Consider the following 18,560-nt stretch of genomic DNA (forward strand, 5'->3'; position numbering starts at 1 on the left):
ATTGTTTCATTCGAATTATCAATTTGAACCGTTCGATCTAGTTCGACTTTAAAGAAATAGATTCCCATGGTTTGTCCCTATATTCCCCACACTATGCGGTTCCTCCTGTCCCTCTTCTGTCGTCCTCCTCCTGTCCTTCACCAAGCAGTCAAGCACGGTGGAATATTGAAGAACAAGACCACAAGAGGATGGAGATGCCCGAAACAAACGTCTTCCACGTGAAAGGCCGTCAAATCTCTGTGCCTCCTTTTGCCAAGTTCGTGTTTTGATCGATCGGCGCAAAAGACCAGAAACCCCAAAGATTCGATCTGAGCTCGCCGTCGTGACGCTGTCAGAAATGGATCCGTTCGCCAAACTCTCTGCCGGGAGATGCTCTTCCGTTCATCATCTGTTCTGTCGCAGTTTGCAAGCAGAAGGATAAAGGAGGAAGAACAAAATGGCGAAACCAGACAAGGAAGAATGGTCTAAATCGAGGACAGCCCACAAATCGAGCTTTACTCATCTTTTTTCCTACATTTCTTCCACCTGCTCGTCGTTTGTTGGCTATAAAAATCACGCCTTGCGGTCTCTTGGTTCGTAGAAGAGGCAGAGGAGGAAGGAGAATGGAGGCGAGGTCTGTGGATTTGTTGTGCATTGTTGCGTTTGTTGTAGGCGCCGCAATGGTGGACGCCGGAGATGGAGATATGACAGCCTCTCCCGTTCTGAGGGGAAACGGTGGGCAGAGGGGCTGCCGGTTGGATCTGTCGAACGAGCTCTTCGGTGGGGTGGGCGACGCCTGCGTCCGTGGAGGGCTCGACCGGAGCCGGTGCTGCCCGGTGCTGGCCGCCTGGCTCTTCGCCGCGCACGCGCGCTCTGCGCTGGAGATTCCGGCGGAGCAGGTGGAGGACGACGACGGGGCGCCGATGATGCCGGAGGACAACCAGCAGTGCGTGAAGTCGCTGCAGAGCGCTCTGGAGAAGCGCGGCATACGGCTGCCGCAGCCCAACGCCACCTGCGACACCGTGCTCTGCTTCTGCGGCATCCGCCTCCACCACATCGGCCCACTCCGGTGCCCAGCGGCGTTCAATCTCAGCGGCAGCGCCTCCGCCATTCCAACCGCTGCAGTCCAGCGGCTGGGGCGGGATTGCCGGAACGCGTCGTACGCCGGTTGCTCCCGCTGTCTTCGTTCCCTCGACAAGGTTCAATTTTTTCCTTGCACGATCGATTCTCCATCATGTCGAATTCGAAATTATTCGATTAGATTACATAATTCTACTCATTTCTTAATTTTTGGATTCGCTAATCAATGATCTGTTCCGAAGCAGAACAAAACAGGCCTCGTCATCTCCCTGTCCAACTTCATTTATGAATACTGCAATCGTTTCCTTTCCGCTTAGTTTAATGCAACAAAGCATAGTACGCTTCAATTACTTCTGCGCAGGTGCAGAACGGGAACGGCGGCGGCGTCAGCGACGGCGGTGAACGGGCGGCGAGGATGTTCGCGCGCGACTGTGAGCTGATGGGCCTGACGTGGCTGCTGGTGAGGAACAAGACGGCGTACATACCCACGGTGTCGGCCGTCCTCCGGGCGATGCTCTACACAGCCCGCCCGGCCTCCAGCGGCGGAAGGTGCAGCCGGGACCTGGACAACATGCCGCTCGCCGTCGACTCCATCCAACTCCAACACTTCGGTGGAGACGACGTTATCTCCGCCGCCACCTTCTCTGCTGGTCGGCCCGTTGACGTCCTCTTACTTACTTCCTTCGCCACGACAATAGCCCTAGCTGGACTACCCTTTCTCTAGGCCGGAGCCGGCGACTCATGCCGCCGGTGAATTCTCTAAAGATGACTCATTTTGATAAGACGCAAGAGATTTTGTTAAACTAAATCAGGAGTTCAATATGATTGTTGTTCAGAAAAAAAAAAAAAATAATGTCGGAAGAGGTGGTTCACTCGGAGCCCCCCACCAATCAGTGGGCCCACACCAACTCGTCCTAGGAGGTAAATCAGTCTAAGGCAAGATTAGAAAAAAAAATAATGTAATTTGAGATAATTCATCCGTAAATTAATACAGAAAAGATAAATCTAATTAACTACTAACAATTAGTATAAATGGCAGGAGAGAAATATGCTCAGATAGAATTTTGATCCAATATCTCATGTGATAACATCCCATATCACATCCCATATCTTAATTAAGGCAACATCCCATATCTTAATGAATCATATCTGAGTAACATTTGAATAAGATTGATTATCATAACTTGAGATAGATTATCCAATAGCTTGAGGTTTATCTCTAATTATACAACCAAACTCTGACTAGACTCGGGCATCTGGAGACTATTCTTGGAGTAGTTGTTCTTTCGGCCAGCCTCCACCAGCTTCTTCGCCTCCTCCACCCTCGAGTTCTTCACCAGCGCATCCACCACCCCCTGCAAAAATGACGCTCTCACATAGCACCGCCTGCTCATGCCATCGTAACAGCACCTCACCGCCCAATCGAGCTCACCGGCCTCGGAAAGGTATGGGATAAGAATTTCAAACGTCTGATGATTCGGTGAACACTCGTTCTTTGTGAAATCGAGGAACAGCTTCTTCGCCTCCTCCAAGTTCCCATCTTGGATATGGCCTTTGAGCAAGGCATTGAAGGTGAAAGCATCGGGCTTCGGTCCGTTGCGCTTCATCTGGTCTACGAGCTCGACGGCTTCTTGCGTTCTTCTTTCGGCGACCAGCCAACGCAGCTTCCCGTTGAAGCTCCTTGAATCGGGTTCGATGTTGTTCTCTCGCATCATCGCCCAAATTTTGTCCGCTTCAGAAGGTTTGTTGATGTAGAAAGAGTGTAGAAGGATGTTGCAGGTGATCAGATCGGGGGAGATTGCGTTCGTGTTCATTACGTCGACCGTGCGCATAGCCGCCTCAAGGTCGCCCTTTGCACAGAGAGCACCGATGAGGATGTTGTAGGAGATGTAATTAGGGGTGATCGAGGCGGGTATATCGCGGAAGGCCTCATCGAGGCCGTTGACGTCGCCGGCTTGGGCGTAGGCGGTGAGGAGAGCGTTGAAGGACTTGACGGTGCGGGGGGAGCCCAGATCAGGGAGCTGCCGAAACGTGGCGGCTGCATGAGCGGGCATCCCGGCCTTTCCGTAGAGGGATATGAGGCGGATGCCCAAGCCCTCGCGAGCGAGGTCGGAGGAGAAACTCTTGTGGTGCTCGAGGATGGCCTCCACAGCGTCGAGGCGGCCGTACTTGGCGAGGCGGCGGACGGAGATCTCGTAGATGCGGTGGCTGCAGCGGAAGCGGTAGGAGGAGGAGGCGGCGGCGATGAAGGCGGCGGCAAGCTTGTCAGGGTCGCGCTCCTTGAAGAGCATGTTGATGGTGATGGAGAGCGGCAAGGAGGGCGTTGGAGGGTTAGTCTTATCGGTAGCTACCGACGAGGTAGCAATGGCAGTAGTGGTGGAGGAGAGGCGGCGGTGGAGGAGGAAGAGACAGCGAATGCGATTGGTCATCATTTTAGAAATCTTCGGTTGCCCTAACGGCGGCGAAGATAGAAGAGGGTTTTATGGAACCATTTGCTTTTGCAATTTGGTACCTCAATTTGTATAAATGATATAACGAACAAGGGCCTTTATATACACTTTTGAAAAAATGGGCAAAAACCATCTCACTTTAATTCATCATCCAAAAATACTCTTCAAAATTTTTAATTAATATTAGTGAAAATTACTCAATTAAAATTACTTCTATACTCGTCAAAACTATTCTAGTCAAACTACCCTAATTTAACTAAAATTATTATTATATAAAATATTTTTAATTAAAATTATTCCAAATCATTAAAATTGGTCCAATTTCGTAGTTTTTTAGCCAGACTAATTTTAATTAAAATTAATCTAAACAATTTTAATTATAATTACTCTAATATTAATTAAAAGTATTCTACCATTAATCAAAACTATAAACTTTTAGCATACAACATCTTTTTCACGATAAAACATTCTTTTAATATCTTTTTAACCTATGATACTTTATAATGATAATAAAAACAAAAGGATATGCTTTTAATTTTTACCACCCAAAAATATATTTCACTTCCAAAGCTTTAAATAAAATGGATCCTAAAAATTTAAAAGGACAAAAAAACCCTCCATTTTATTATTGGAATTATGATTTATAGCTACTGCTATATAATATAGATGAGGATTGATAAAAAAAAATGGTTTATATTATAGTAATTATGATTCCTAATTATTAGTGCTAGAAGTATTAGTTAATTAAACTGGTTCTTTTGATATTGATAAAGTTTAAAGTCAAGGGTTATTGTGATCTAACAAATTCAACTAAGTGTGCAGGAAAATTTTAGTTGAGGCTAGATAACAAGGTCTTAGTCAAGTGAATTAAGCAAGAAGTACTAATCAAGTGGATTGGATAAAGAAGTCCTAGTTAGATGGATTGGACAGAAGTCTTAATAGATCGAAAACATTGGGCAGAAGCCCTAAGGTCACAGATATAGGCAGAAGTCTAAGCAGGTCGAGAATAAGATGTTTAGCGAGAAGTCTCAAAGTCAAGATCGGATGCTGAGCAAAAGTTCAAACAAGTAAGAAAGATCAAATGTTCGGTAACAGGTAAACTCTTCTGAGAGGAGTAGTTGAGGACGTGTTTCCCGTTGAGGGAACAGTATGCGTTAATCCGACCTAAGGTTTCAACGAAATCCAAAAGTCAGGACCAGACAGTCCCGAGACTATCTAAAATATTTTTATACATATATTATGTATGTTGTGCTAACTCTATGATGCAAAAAATCAAAGTTAGAGTTAAGACATTTTAGACACTCGGAAAAGATCCAAGCGACCGAATGTCTGGCGAGTAGAGAGGATCCAAGCACTCAGAATGACCCGAATCTAGCCACACAAGCAGTTGAGTTGGTACACCTTCGTTAGTTGGCACATGTCAGACTCCAGGTGACTGGAAGGGATCTAAGCGCCCAAGAATATAGGTTTGTCAAGGTGTAATCACGTCAGTAACAAAGCGCCCGAAAGGGATCTATACTCCCAGAGACGGATAAACGTCGACAAAGATGAATCAGATCAGGTCCACCCCAGGAGCTCAGAAGGGATCCAGGCGCCTAGAATGCCCTATAAAAGGAGGCTTCGACTAGAAACTCAATACAATAATTCTCTACAACCTTTGTATTTGCGTGCTACTCCGAAAAGTTCTCTACAATACTGAAATACTACTCCAACAACCAATGCTCAAGTTTTTACTCTACTCTATTGTTGGTATAATTTTCTTTATTATCAATCACCTTGTATTCAGTTCAATTGTATACTTATTGAGTATTAGTGGATTACCTATCGAAAGCAGTCAACAAGTGTGAGCCTTGGACTAGCAATCGCTAGGCTGTGAAATAAGTAAAAACAAAGCTTGTAAGCATTGAGTTTATTTCTTTTTCTTTTTCACTGCATTATCTCTCAAAGTTCTCCAAAAAAGTGAAAAAGCGACGAGCTCTATTCACCCCTCCCCTAATGCTTTCTCTCATCCTACAATTGGTATTAGAACGAGATCGCTCTGAATAGGTGCAACCACCTTTTTGAGCATTTTTTTCTTGTTGTTTTCATTTTTTTGTTAATCAGAATTGGTGCAATCACCCCTTCTGATAAATTCTCTTTATCATTCATGGTTTTTCATTTTTCAAAATTGGTGCAACACAACTTAAGTTTAATTTGTTTTTTTGCATTACTATTCTTCTGTACTACTAATCCAAGATCTAGTCATGGTACATTCTATTGTGGTTTCTATTTTTATGAGAGTTATTCAAAATGACCCATCAAGTAGGCTACAGTACCACTCATCCACGTCTCTTCTTTGGCGAGAGCTTCGGCTACTGGAAAGGTCGGATGGAGTACCACCTCAAAACTCAGTAAAGATATGGATCGTGATCAATAACGGATTCACACTCCCCATTAAAAATGGAGTACCCATTCCCTACGATAATGTTGGTTGCTACTCGGAAAACCTAGAGGCTCCACTGTACAAAAATTTTATATAAAGGTCTGAACCTTTTCCTAGCTACCATGTGTTCTTTTAAATTAAATTTTGGATCGCCTGCGGAACTTAACACGTTTGATCCAAAACTTAATCTATTTGTTCTTTTAGGTTTAGACTTGGATCTCCTGTGGAACTTAACACGTTCGATCCAAATCACCTTAAGTTATTAATTCCATTAAATATTAATTTCCATAATTGGTTCCCAGTACTGACGTGGCGAGGCACATGACCTTCTTGGATATGGGAGCAACCACCACCGACTAGACAAAACCTTTTATGGAAAGCTAATATTTAATTTCCTAAAATAACTTTAGGTTAACCAAAAGGAACAATCAAATCACAAGGAAAAGAAAAAACAAAAGAAGACAACATCGAAAAACATATTCGAAACACTAGAATCGTAAGCCTCTTGTATTTGGTATTATTTCCAAAAATAACTAGTATGATGCGGAAAGAAAAATTACTAGTTATACCTTTTAAAAAACCTCTTAATCTTCTACCGTATTCCTCTTCTAACCTCGGACGTTGTGTGGGCAACGATCTTTCGAGATGAGAACCACCAAGCACCTTCTTCTTCCTTACAAGTTTCGACCATCAAAACTTCTCCTAGGATGAAGAGGTTCGGCCACCACCACCATGCTCCAAGGGATGCTAGAAAAGAGCCTTCTTTTCTCTCCTTCTTCTCCTTCTTAGATCCGGCCACCAAAGCTATCTCCACCATGAGAAGGTTTCGGCCACACAAAGGAGAGGAGAGGAAAGAAAGGGTCGGCCACACCCAAGGAGAAAAGAGAGGAAAAATAGAATAGAGTTCTTAACAATGAAGCCTCCTCTACCAACTCTTTTATAATCCTTGATCTTGGCAAATAAGGAAAATTTAATAAAAACTTCCTTAATTCTTTTGCCATTGAAAAATAAAATTTATTTAATTAAAAATAATTTTCTTCTCATCAATTCATATGGCCGGCCATATTAAAGCTACAAACAAGGAGAGTTTTAATTAATTAAAACTTCCTAATTTGTCTCTAGAAATTTATAAAAAATTTCTCCAATAATTTTCATCCCTTCATGATTGGTTTATAAAAAGGAAATTTAATAAATTAAAATCTTTCTTTTAAACATGTGGATAAAAAGAAAGTTATCTCTATAAATTAAAATCTCTTTTAATCTACAAATAAGGAAAGATATCAAATCTTTTCTTAATCTTTTGTAGAAACTTATAAAAGAGAATATTTAATTTTAAACTCTCTTTTAAATCATGAACATGATTAAAAAGGAAAGTTTTCTTAAAATTTAAAATCCTCCTTTAATCAACAAATAAGGAAAGATTTCAAATTTTAAACTCTCTTTTAAACATGTAGATGATTTACAAATAAGGAAAGTTTTTTCCAAAAAATTAAAACCATCCTTTTAAACTACAAATAAGGAAAGAGATTAATCTCTTCTCTTAATCTTTTGTAGAAAGCTATAAAAGGAAATTTTTAATTTTTAAACTCTCTTTTAAAATCATGATATCCACATAAGAAATAATTTTAATAAAAATCCTTTTTAATATTCTAGTGGTCGGCCACCTAAGCTTGGGACCCAAGCTTTGGCCGGCCACCTACATGGCTCATCCACTTGGTCTTGGCCGGCCCTAGCTTGGGTTCCAAGCTAGCTTGGCAGCCCCATTGGATGGGTAAGAAGGTGGGTATGCAGTGGGTATAAATCTCTATATACTAGAGGCTACGATAGGGACCGAGAGGAGGAATTGGTTTTGGTCTCCCGATAAAATTAAGCATCCCGTGCTCGCCTCGAACACACAACTTAATTTTTATCAATAATAATTCATTCCACTAGAGAACTATTATTGAACTACCGCACCAATCCCAAATTATATTTTAGGCTCCTTCTTATTATGAGTGTGTTAGTCTCCCTGTGTTTAAGATGTCGAATGCCCACTAATTAAGTGAGTTACTGACAACTCATTTAATTAATATCTTAGTCCAAGAGTAGTACCATTCAACCTTATCGTCATGTCGGACTAAGTCCACCTGCAGGGTTTAACATGACAATCCTTATGAGCTCCTCTTGGGGGCATTCTTAACCTAGATTACTAGGACACAGTTTTCTTCTATAATCAACAACAGACACTATAAGTGATATCATTTCCCAACTTATCGGGCTTATTGATTTATCGAACTAAATCTCACCCATTGATAAATTAAAGAAATAAATATCAAATATATGTGCTTGTTATTATATTAGGATTAAGAGCATACACTTCCATAATAATTGAGGTCTTTGTTCCTTTATAAAGTCAGTATAAAAGAAACAACCTCTAATGGTCCTACTCAATACACTCTAAGTGTACTAGTGTAATTATATAGTTAAGATAAACTAATACCTAATTACACTACGACCTTCCAATGGTTTGTTCCTTTCCATCTTGGTCGTGAGCTACTGTTTATAATTTATAAGGTACTGATAACAAGATCCTCTGTGTGTGACACCACACACCATGTTATCTACAATATAAATTAATTGAATAACTACATTTATCATAAATGTAGACATTTGACCAATGTGATTCTTATTTCTAAATAAATGTTTATACCAAAAGCTAGGCTTTTAGTATACATCCTAACAGATAAATGGGAAGCACTAACGAAGAAGAAGATTGAAGTCGATGTTGGATCATTGACGGCCCACTAGAGGGGGGAATAGCCCTGTTAAAAGTTACAACCAATCCTTACTTTTGAACTTGGCAAAAAATGCAATATTATTTAATAAATTATGTTAAAAGTTAAAACAAATCCTTAATTTTGAACTTGGCAAAAATGTAATATTATTTAATCAATTAAAGACATAGAATAAAAGTAAGAAGGCTAAAGATTTTTTACTTGGTTACAGTCTAGATGGTTATTAATTCAAGGCAGTTGAAAGCTCCACTAAAAAATAACTCCATTGTGAAGGTGGAGTAGCCTCTTACAGTCTTTGAAAGTTCAAAAATACCTAAGAAGATTGATATAGTGATTGTTGTTAAACTCTTAGCTCCAGGGTGCTATTTATAGCATTCTGGGAAAAGTTACTATTGATGACGTGACATTGGAAGCGCCTCGGATTAGTTGGAGGCATCTCCAGTAAGATAAAATTTTATCCACTACGCAACGGTCAACAAGATACAACTAAAATAAGAAGTAAATAAACAAGAATACAAATAAAACCTTCTTCTTGCTTGATCTTGTTGATGTAGATTGCCTTTTGATGCTCGAAAATGTAGCAACACTTTGCTCCAAGCAACTTCAAGAATTGACCGAAGAATGGGGAAGAAAAGTTGTTTCATTTGAACTCACCATCACCTTTATATTTGTGCTTCTAGGATTCCTAATCGATTGGACTTTCTCCCAATTGATTGCACGTCATATTCTAACGATCACAGTAGTCATCCAAAACTCACAATCTGCACAACGATCGTATCCCAATTAATCGACTGATTTATTGGGTACAGCTGGAACGATCGGCTGATCGATCCAGAAGCCTTCTCTGCTCTCTCAGAAGACTCCAAAATTGATTGACCAATCGATTCTGGCTGCCTCACATCATCGTTAGAAAACCTACTCCAATCAATAGGCTGATCAATTGGAGTATCCCAATTGATTGACTGATCGATTGGAGTAGCCCAATCAATCAACTGATTAATTGAGGAGTACACTGTGCTCTCGCGACTTCCACCCAGTCGATCAACCATTCAATTGAGCTCCTTGCATCAAAAGCACTACCCAATCGATCAACTGATCAATTGGTGTAGCTCTCAATTGATCGCCTGATCGATTGGGCTACCACTGCTAGCAGCATTCTCCCAACTGATCAATTGAACTTTGGTTCAATCGATCACCTAATCGATTGGCCAACCCTAACTTGTTTTACTCAAGTCTAGGGTTTCCTTGCTTAACATCTGATCAACCATGAGCTGTTGGGACTTCCTCATGCCTAACATCTAGTCAACCTTGACCTGTTAAAACTTTATCACCAAGTGTCTAGTCAATTTTTTGACCCACTTGAACTTTTCTCCCCGTTCCATGTTGTTAGGATCTCTTCGTACGGCTAGAGAGGGGGGGGGGTGTGAATAGCCGACCCCAATTGCTCGCGTTTCTTTCTACAAACTAGGGTTAGCGCAGCGGAAACTAAATGCAGAAAGAAAACAGGAGAAGAAATCAAACCTCAACGCAAGGATGTAACGAGGTTCGGAGATGATACTCCTACTCCTCGGCGTGTCCGTAAGGTGGACGAGCCCTATCAATCCGTCGGTGGATGAGTCCCCGGAGAACCGGCTAATATCAACTCCTTGTGGGTGGAGAAACCTCACCACAATAACTCGCAACAGCAAGATAGAATACAAGGAATACAAGAAGTAAATACAATGAATATAACAATACAAGCTTGCCTTCTTGTCGTCGACTGAAGTCCTGGAAGCAACAACTTCACGGACGAATGCAACAGCAAGCCAGTAAAGAAAACTGTCGGGGAAGCTCACGCGAAGCTTCAGCAGCGGTTGAGCTCAGCAAAGCTCGGAGCACCAGAAGAAGCAGAAGCTTCAGGCAGGAGAGAACTTCCAGAAGGAAGAAGAAGAAGCAGAAGAAGAAGATTCACCGAAGTCCTGTAGCCCTCTTTTATACCTGCGAAGAAGAAGAGCAGAGAACTAGCCGTTGCGTCGCAATGGCTAGATTCCTGATCGGTCCATGGACCGATCACGGAACCTCCTGATCGGTCCACAGACCGATCAGGCTTCGTCCTCGTCGATCGGCGTCTCGACGGCGTGGACCGATCGAAACCTCGATCGGTCCATAGACCGTCGAGCCGTTCCTCACCATCGATCTATGCCCGATCGGTCCGCCGACCGATCAAGTGAGAATCGGTCAGACCGATCCACGGCTTCTTCTCGCGAGGTTGCGTTGCCTCGATCGGTCTCCAAACCGATCGATTACAATCGATGAGCCATCGATCGATTACGATCGGTCACTGGCCGTCGTGGCAAACGATATCACCGGATCGGTCACCGGGCCGATCCAAACTTCTCAGCCCTAAACCTGAGGCTTCCACACCAACATCCGGTCAACCTTGACCTGTTGGTACATCATCCCTAGCATCTGGTCACTCCCTTGACCTGCTAGCACTCCCCGCTAAGTGTCCGGTCAATCCCTTTGACCCACTTAGACTTTTCCACACCAGATGTCCGATCATCTCTGATCCATCTGGATTTTCCTCTTCGTGCCAAGTATCCGATCACTCCCTTGATCTACTTGGACTTTCCAACACCAGATGTCCGATCACCCTTGATCCATCTGGATTTTCCCTTGCCTGGCTTCACTCACCAGGACTTTCACCTAGCTTCACTCACTAGGGTTTTCACCTAGCTTTACTCACCAGGATTTCCACACTGCCTAACATCCCTGTTAGGACTTTGCCACTGTCTGGCTTCACTCACCAGGACTTTCCAACTGCCTAACATCCCAGTTAGGACTTTCCCATTGCCTGGCTTCACTTACCAGGACTTTCCAACTGCCTAACATCCCAGTTAGGACTTTCTTACTGCCTGGCTTCACTCACCAGGACTTTCCCTTGTGCCAAGCTCCTTGCTTGAACTTCTCCGTGCCAAGTCACCATACTTGGACTTTTCTAGTGCCAAGTCTCCATACTTGGACTTTTCCGTTGCCAAGTCTCCATTCTTGGACTTTTCCGGTGCCAAGCTCCTTGCTTGGACTTTTCCGTTGCCAAGTCTCCATACTTGGACTTTTTCCCGAATCAGGTCAACCAGGTCAACCTTGACCTACGGTTGCACCAACAATCTCCCAAACATCTATTCTTGTCAAACATCAAGAATAGAACTATCTTTTCGTCAAATATCAACATACAACTCAACTAGGTCAATCTTGACCTAAGGTTGCATCAACAATCTTCCCAAGTCAAACATCAAAATACAACTCGAGTCAAGTCACCTCGAGTCGGGTCTGTTGGAGTGTATACTGAAAGCCTAAGCTTTGTAAACATTCATTATGAATAAAGAATCACATTTGGTCTAATTATCTACATTTGTTTGTAGTTGTTCATTTAATTTATATTGTAGATAACATAGTATGTGGTGTCACATACAGAAGATGATGTTATCAGTACCTTATAAATTATAAACAGTAGCTCACGACCAGAATGGAAAGGAACAAACCATTAGAAGGTCGTAGTGTAATTAGGTATTAGTCTATCTTGACTATATAATTACACTAGTACACTCAGAGTGTATTGAGTAGGACCATTTGAGGTCGTTTCTTTTATACTGACTTTATAAAGGAACAAAAACCTCGGTTATTATGGAAGTGTGTGCTCTTAATCCTAATATAATAACAAGCACATATATTTGATATTTATTTCTTTAATTTATCAATGGGTGAGATTTAGTTCGATGAATCAATAAGCCGATAAATTGGGAAATGATATCACTTATAGTGTGTGTTGTTGATTATAGAAGGAAGCTGTGTCCTAGAGATCTAGGTTGATAACGTCCCCAAGAGGAGCTCATAAGGATTGTCATGTTAAACCCTGCAGGTGGACTTAGTCCGACATGACGATAAGGTTGAGTGGTACTACTCTTGGACTTAGACATTAATTAAATGAGTTGTCAGTAACTCACTTAATTAGTGGACATTCGATATCTTAAACACAGGGAGACTAACACACTCATAATAAGAAGGAGCCCAAAAATGTAATTTGGGATTGGTGCGGTAGTTCAATGATAGTTCTCTAGTGGAATGAATTATCATTGATAAAATTAAGTTGTGTGTTCGAACACGGATGCTTAATTTTATCGGGAGACTAAAACCAATTCCTCCTCTCGGTCCCTATCGTAGCCTCTTATTTATAGAGTTCTATACCCACCTATACCCACCTTCTATATCCACCCAATGGGGTCGGCCAAGCTAGCTTGGGAACAAGCTAGGGCCGGCCTAGGTATAAAATTGGGTGGCCTTGAACCCAAGCTAGTAGGGCGCCAAATAAAATTAAAAAGAAATTTAATTTTAATTTTTATTATTATGTGGAAGATATATTTTAAAGAGAATTAAAATTAAAATATCTCTCTTGTAAAAGATCTACAAAGATTAAAGAAAGAGATTAGATCTCTTTCCTTATTTATAGATTGAGAGATGTTTTATTTTTTCTTTAAAAATTATTCACATGTTGATAAAATTAAAATTATAGAAATTTCCTTTTATCAACCATGAAGAGATTTTAAAGAGAAATTTTATTTTTTAAAATTTCCGGAAACAAATTAGAAGTTTTAATTGTTGATTAAAACTTGTCCTCTTTTGTTTTCCAATGATGTGGCCGGCCACTTGAAATTAATTGGGGAAATTTTATTTTATTTCTCTCAATTAAATCATGTCAAGGAAATTAAGGAAAATTTATTGTAATTAAATTTCCTAATTTGCCTAGGCCAAGGAATATAAAAGAAGGGGTGAGGGTGCCTTCACAAGACACAACATCTATTATTCCTCTCCCTCTCTTGTTCCTTGGTGTGGCCGGCCATCCTCTCCCTCTCTTCCTCTTGTGGTGGCCGAACCTCTCTCCCTTCCTTGGAGTTCTTGTGGTGACCGGATACTACTTGGAGAAGAAGAAGAAGAAGGAGAGAAAGCTAGTATCTCTTGGAGCTTGGTTAGTATTTTGGTTTTTCTCCTTGGTAAAGCTTTTCTTTTGTGGCCGAACCTTGCTTGGAGGAGAAGAAGGTGGTTGGTGGTTTCTCATCTCGGTAGATCGTTGCCCACACAACGTCCGAGGTTAGAAGAGGAATACGGTAGAAGATCAAGAGGTTATTCTACTTAAAAAGAAAGGTATAACTAGTAATTTCTATTTCCGCATCATGCTAGTTATTTATGGAAATAATACCAAATACAAGAGGCTTACGTTCTAGAATTTCGAATATGTTTTTTCGAAGTTGTGTTCTTTTGTTTTTTCTTTTCCTTGTGATTTGATTGTTCTCTTTGGTTAACCTAAAGTTATTTTAGGAAATTAAATATTAGCTTTCTATTAAAGGTTTTGTCTAGTCGGTGGTGGTTGCTCCCATATCCAAGAAGGCCATGTGCCTCGCCACGTCAGTACTGGGAACCTTTTATGGAAATTAATATTTAATGGAATTAATAACTTAAGGAGACTTGGGTCGAACGTGTTAAGTTCCGCAGGAGATCCAAGTCAAAACCTAAAAGAACAAATAGATTAAGTTTTGGATCAAACGTGTTAAGTTCCGCAGGCGATCCAAAATTTAATTTAAAAGAACACATGGTAGCTAGGAAAAGGTTCAGATCTTTGTATAAAATTTTTGTACAGTGGAACCTATAGGTTTTCCGAGTAGCAACCAACAGGGTCAACCAGGTCAACCTTGACCTAAGGTTGCACCAACAATCTCCCCCTTTTTGATGTTTGACAAAACCCATAATCAAGTTAGGTTAACCCGATAACCTAACTTAGGTTTTCCAACCATCTTCCAATGTCCAATGTTCTTTCCTTGAACATTCTCTGGACATTCTCCCCTTAGGTTAACCCGATAACCTAACTTGGGTTCTCCAATAATTCTCCCCCTTTTTGACACACATCAAAAAGAATTCCAATGTTCTTCCTCGAACATTCCTTGACATTCTTCCCCTAGCTTAGGTTAACCTGATAACCTAACTTGGGTTCTCCAATAATTCTCCAATGAACACTCTCCCCTTTTTGACACACATCAAAAAGAAAAAGGAGGGTATCAAGGTCAAGAGTTTCTTCCTAATGAAAGTCCCATACCTTTCATTGAAACTCTTAATTTCCCCCTTGATACTAAACTCAACAATCAACTTAGTGATAATCCCATATCACTAATCCTCAAAAGTCTTAAGGAGTAAAAACTCCCCCTAAAAGTCAACTCCCCCTTGACAATTAGGTAAAACTCCCCCTAAAGGTCAACTCCCCCTTTGACCATTGCACCAACAATGTCTTTGAGAGTTCCAAACCTTTAGAAATCCAAAAACACCACTTCCATAACTGAAATTTCAGACAACAGCTGAAAAATCAGAAATTCGGCACGCCTGATCGGTCACCGGACCGATCAAGACCCCTCTGGATCGGTCCCCAGACCGATCCTCGCTTTCTGGATCGCCACTGATCGGTCACCAGACCGATCAGGACTTCTCTGGATCGGTCCGGTGACCGATCCAGCCTCTGAAATCAGAGATTTCTGATTTTTCTCCCCGGGAGAAATTCAGAAACTCACAGAAAATTACAGAAAATTCCAAAAATTACGAAACTTTGAGGATACATTCCTCATATCATACACTATCAAGGAAAAATAGTTTTCTATGAAACTAGTTTCCATTTTTCAATCTTGATACAAAGTTCAAAAACTTTGAAATAGTTCAAGTTTAACTCAACTTTGTATCACAATGTTCAATGATGAATGCTATCACTAGGAAAGCTTCATCAAGGTTTTTCAAATCAATTTTAAAATGCTTTTAAAACCATTTGAGTTTAGGACCATAATCTTAGGGCTAGATGTACATGACTTGTACACAAACTTTCCCTATGATCCTTAATTTCTTGAATTAGGGTCATCTAGGTACAAGGACTATGCACCTTGATCCTAACTCATGATCCTAATATCTCACACACATCTAAAGTGTATCAAATACATCCATGTCAATTTTGATGTGAGATATGAGTTTAGGTATCTTAGACTAAGGTCTCATGCATTTTCTAAACACAAATTTGATCTCAATATCAAAATGTGTTTTCCATCCTTAAATCAATTCAATTGATTACTAATGCAAGAGATGATGACATGGCATAAAATGGTATCATAAATGAAAACATGTGCCAATGTCATGATGTCATGGCATAAAGTTTGAAACTTAAATAAACATGACATAAAAACTAGCCTAAGCATTATCATGACATTTCAAATGATAATAAAACTAAACATGATGTCATGACATGTGAGGGCAAACAATCATGGCAAGATTTAGCATAAATAAATATACCTAGATTACCTATCTAAGTATCCTTAACCACTTGGCTAACTTCAAATTTAATCCTAGATTGCCCCAAAATGCCAAAATCCTAATTTTGACACTTCTTGAACTCTAGATTAATTCATGCCACTTAAAGATCAAATTTATCCTCAAAACTTGGCATGTTTCATTTTTCCTCGAGAGTTCTCTAGATTTTCCCAAATTGTGCCAATTGAGATTAAAAATGAAATTTCCTATCTTTAGGCACATTTAACTCTTCAAAGGAGTAAATATTCCATTTCATTTTCAAAGGTTCCCAACAGCCTTGAAAATGCTCCTTGAGTGTCAATTTCCTCAAAGTTGGGTTAACTACCCTTCTAATCGGAGTTGACACTCTCTATCCCATCTATGGGGTAGAGAAGATGCTCCTAGGAACCCAATACCTATTTGAGCTCATTGGGTTCACTAAATATTCACTAGGGATAACTTCCCTAGCAACCCTCCTAATGCCCTCTTAGGCTTTAAAGCCTTGGCCATTTGGGACTCATCAAGATCAACTCTAGGGGTGACTCCCCTTGTGACCTTAGTGTTGGTCTTCCTAGCCCTAGGTTTTGTTCCATAATCGAATGGAACATTATGATAGGTGGGCTTGACCATTTGGGACTTAGGTTTGTGACCCAAACCTTTCTTATCCTTGGACTTGGGTTTTTGACCCCTAGACCCTAGAGTCAAATCCTTAAGAGCCTTTTCTAGAGAGTCAAGTCTTGACCTCAAGACTTGATTTTCTTTCTCTAATACCTCAAGTTTTGATTTATCATTTTTCTTTGAGGTATTCCTAGGCATGTGTCTAGATGATTTGGGATTTCTATCTAGATTTTTCTTAGCCTTAGATGAGTTAATTTTAGGGTTAGCATTCCTAGTAGTATCCCTATCTAGGTTGACATGTTTAGCACCTAAGCACATGTATTGATTTTTAGTGTTAACATGCTTATCATTATTGACTAATGCAATAAAATTACTAGCATGTATCCTACTAGAATTGCACGAATGAGCCTTAAAAGATACCTTAGGGTTTGCCTTAGCTCCCCCTATCGATGTGCATCCCTTGTCCTTGTGAGGTTTCCTCCCCTTCGGGCATTGGCTCCTATAGTGTCCCCGTTGCTTGCATTGAAAGCACACCACGTGCTTCTTGCCTTTGCGTGTTGGGACGCCGGATTCCTTGACCTTTGGTGCCGGTGGAGTCTTTCTAACCCTCTTTGGACACTTGCTCTTGTAGTGCCCAAATTCCCTACACTCGAAGCACATTATGTGTAATTTGCTAGAAATTAAAATGCTTGAGTTACCTAGGGTTGAGGATGGATGAACGCTCTCATCTTTATCCCTTCCGGAGGTAGAAGCTTCTTCTTCTTGCTCCGACCTTGAAGAGGAACTCTCCTCCTCTTCTTCTTTAGATGTTGAGTGGCCCTCAACTTCTAAATCTTCTCCTCCATGATGTGAGCTACTTGGCTCACTTAGCTCCTCTTCATGGCTTGAATTTGAGCTTCCCTCATGGAACTTGGCCAAGTTATCCCATAATTCCTTGGCATTGTTGTAACCTATCTTACACAAGTTGTTAGTAGGCAATGAAAATTCAATTATTCTCGTTACCTCTTCGTTGATTTCGGATTTGTGAATTTGTTCTCTTGTCCACTCCTTCTTCTCAAGTGGTTTTCCTTCCTTATCCACCGAAGGAGTAAAACCTTCTTGTACACAAAACCAATTCATTATGTTAGTCATAAGAAAGTACTTCATCCTTACCTTCCAATACGCGAAGTCGCCGCATTCGTAGAAGGGTGGAATGGTGATGTCTTCTCCATAGAGATCCGTTCTCTAGCTTGTGCTCCCCGGGTGTTGATCCGATGAAGAGCGAACCTCTGCTCTGATACCACTTGTTAGGATCTCTTCGTATGGCTAGAGAGGGGGGTGTGAATAGCCGACCCCAATTGCTCGCGTTTCTTTCTACAAACTAGGGTTAGCGCAGCGGAAACTAAATGCAGAAAGAAAATATGAGAAGAAATCAAACCTCAACGCAAGGATGTAACGAGGTTCGGAGATGATACTCCTACTCCTCGGCGTGTCCGTAAGGTGGACGAGCCCTATCAATCCGTCGGTGGATGAGTCCCCGGAGAACCGGCTAATATCAACTCCTTGTGGGTGGAGAAACCTCACCACAATAACTCGCAACAGCAAGATAGAATACAAGGAATACAAGAAGTAAATACAATGAATGTAACAATACAAGCTTGCCTTCTTGTCGTCGACCGAAGTCCTGGAAGCAACAACTTCACGGACGAATGCAACAGCAAGCTGTTAGGATCGTTCGTACTCGGCTCGAGAGGGGGGTGTGAATAGCCGACCCCAAATCTTCCGTTTCTTTCTACAATTAGGGTTAGCGCAGCGGAAATAACCAAATAGAAACGAAACGAAGATGATCAAACCTTAGACGCAGTGATGTAACGAGGTTCGGAGATGATACTCCTACTCCTCGGCGTG

The 18,560-nt window shown here is 41.1% G+C and overlaps 2 protein-coding genes across 2 annotated transcripts; one reads left to right on the forward strand and one right to left on the reverse strand.

Annotated features, from left to right (window-relative positions):
* The first annotated feature begins 98 nt into the window (after positions 1–98).
* On the forward strand, positions 99–1,921 carry LOC121977911 (uncharacterized GPI-anchored protein At4g28100-like). Its single transcript, XM_042530314.1, has 2 exons — positions 99–1,178; positions 1,421–1,921. The coding sequence occupies exons 1-2, from the start codon at positions 603–605 to the stop codon at positions 1,781–1,783; spliced, it is 939 nt and encodes a 312-aa protein (XP_042386248.1). The 5' UTR covers positions 99–602; the 3' UTR covers positions 1,784–1,921.
* A 138-nt stretch (positions 1,922–2,059) lies between these two features.
* On the reverse strand, positions 2,060–3,539 carry LOC121976388 (pentatricopeptide repeat-containing protein At1g55890, mitochondrial-like). The gene has a single exon (XM_042528528.1). It carries the CDS (start codon positions 3,489–3,491, stop codon positions 2,283–2,285), a length of 1,209 nt encoding a protein of 402 aa, XP_042384462.1. The 5' UTR covers positions 3,492–3,539; the 3' UTR covers positions 2,060–2,282.
* Positions 3,540–18,560: the final 15,021 nt, after the last annotated feature.

Source organism: Zingiber officinale, chromosome 4B, assembly GCF_018446385.1.
Source record: "Zingiber officinale cultivar Zhangliang chromosome 4B, Zo_v1.1, whole genome shotgun sequence".
Taxonomy (NCBI): Eukaryota; Viridiplantae; Streptophyta; class Magnoliopsida; order Zingiberales; family Zingiberaceae; genus Zingiber; species Zingiber officinale.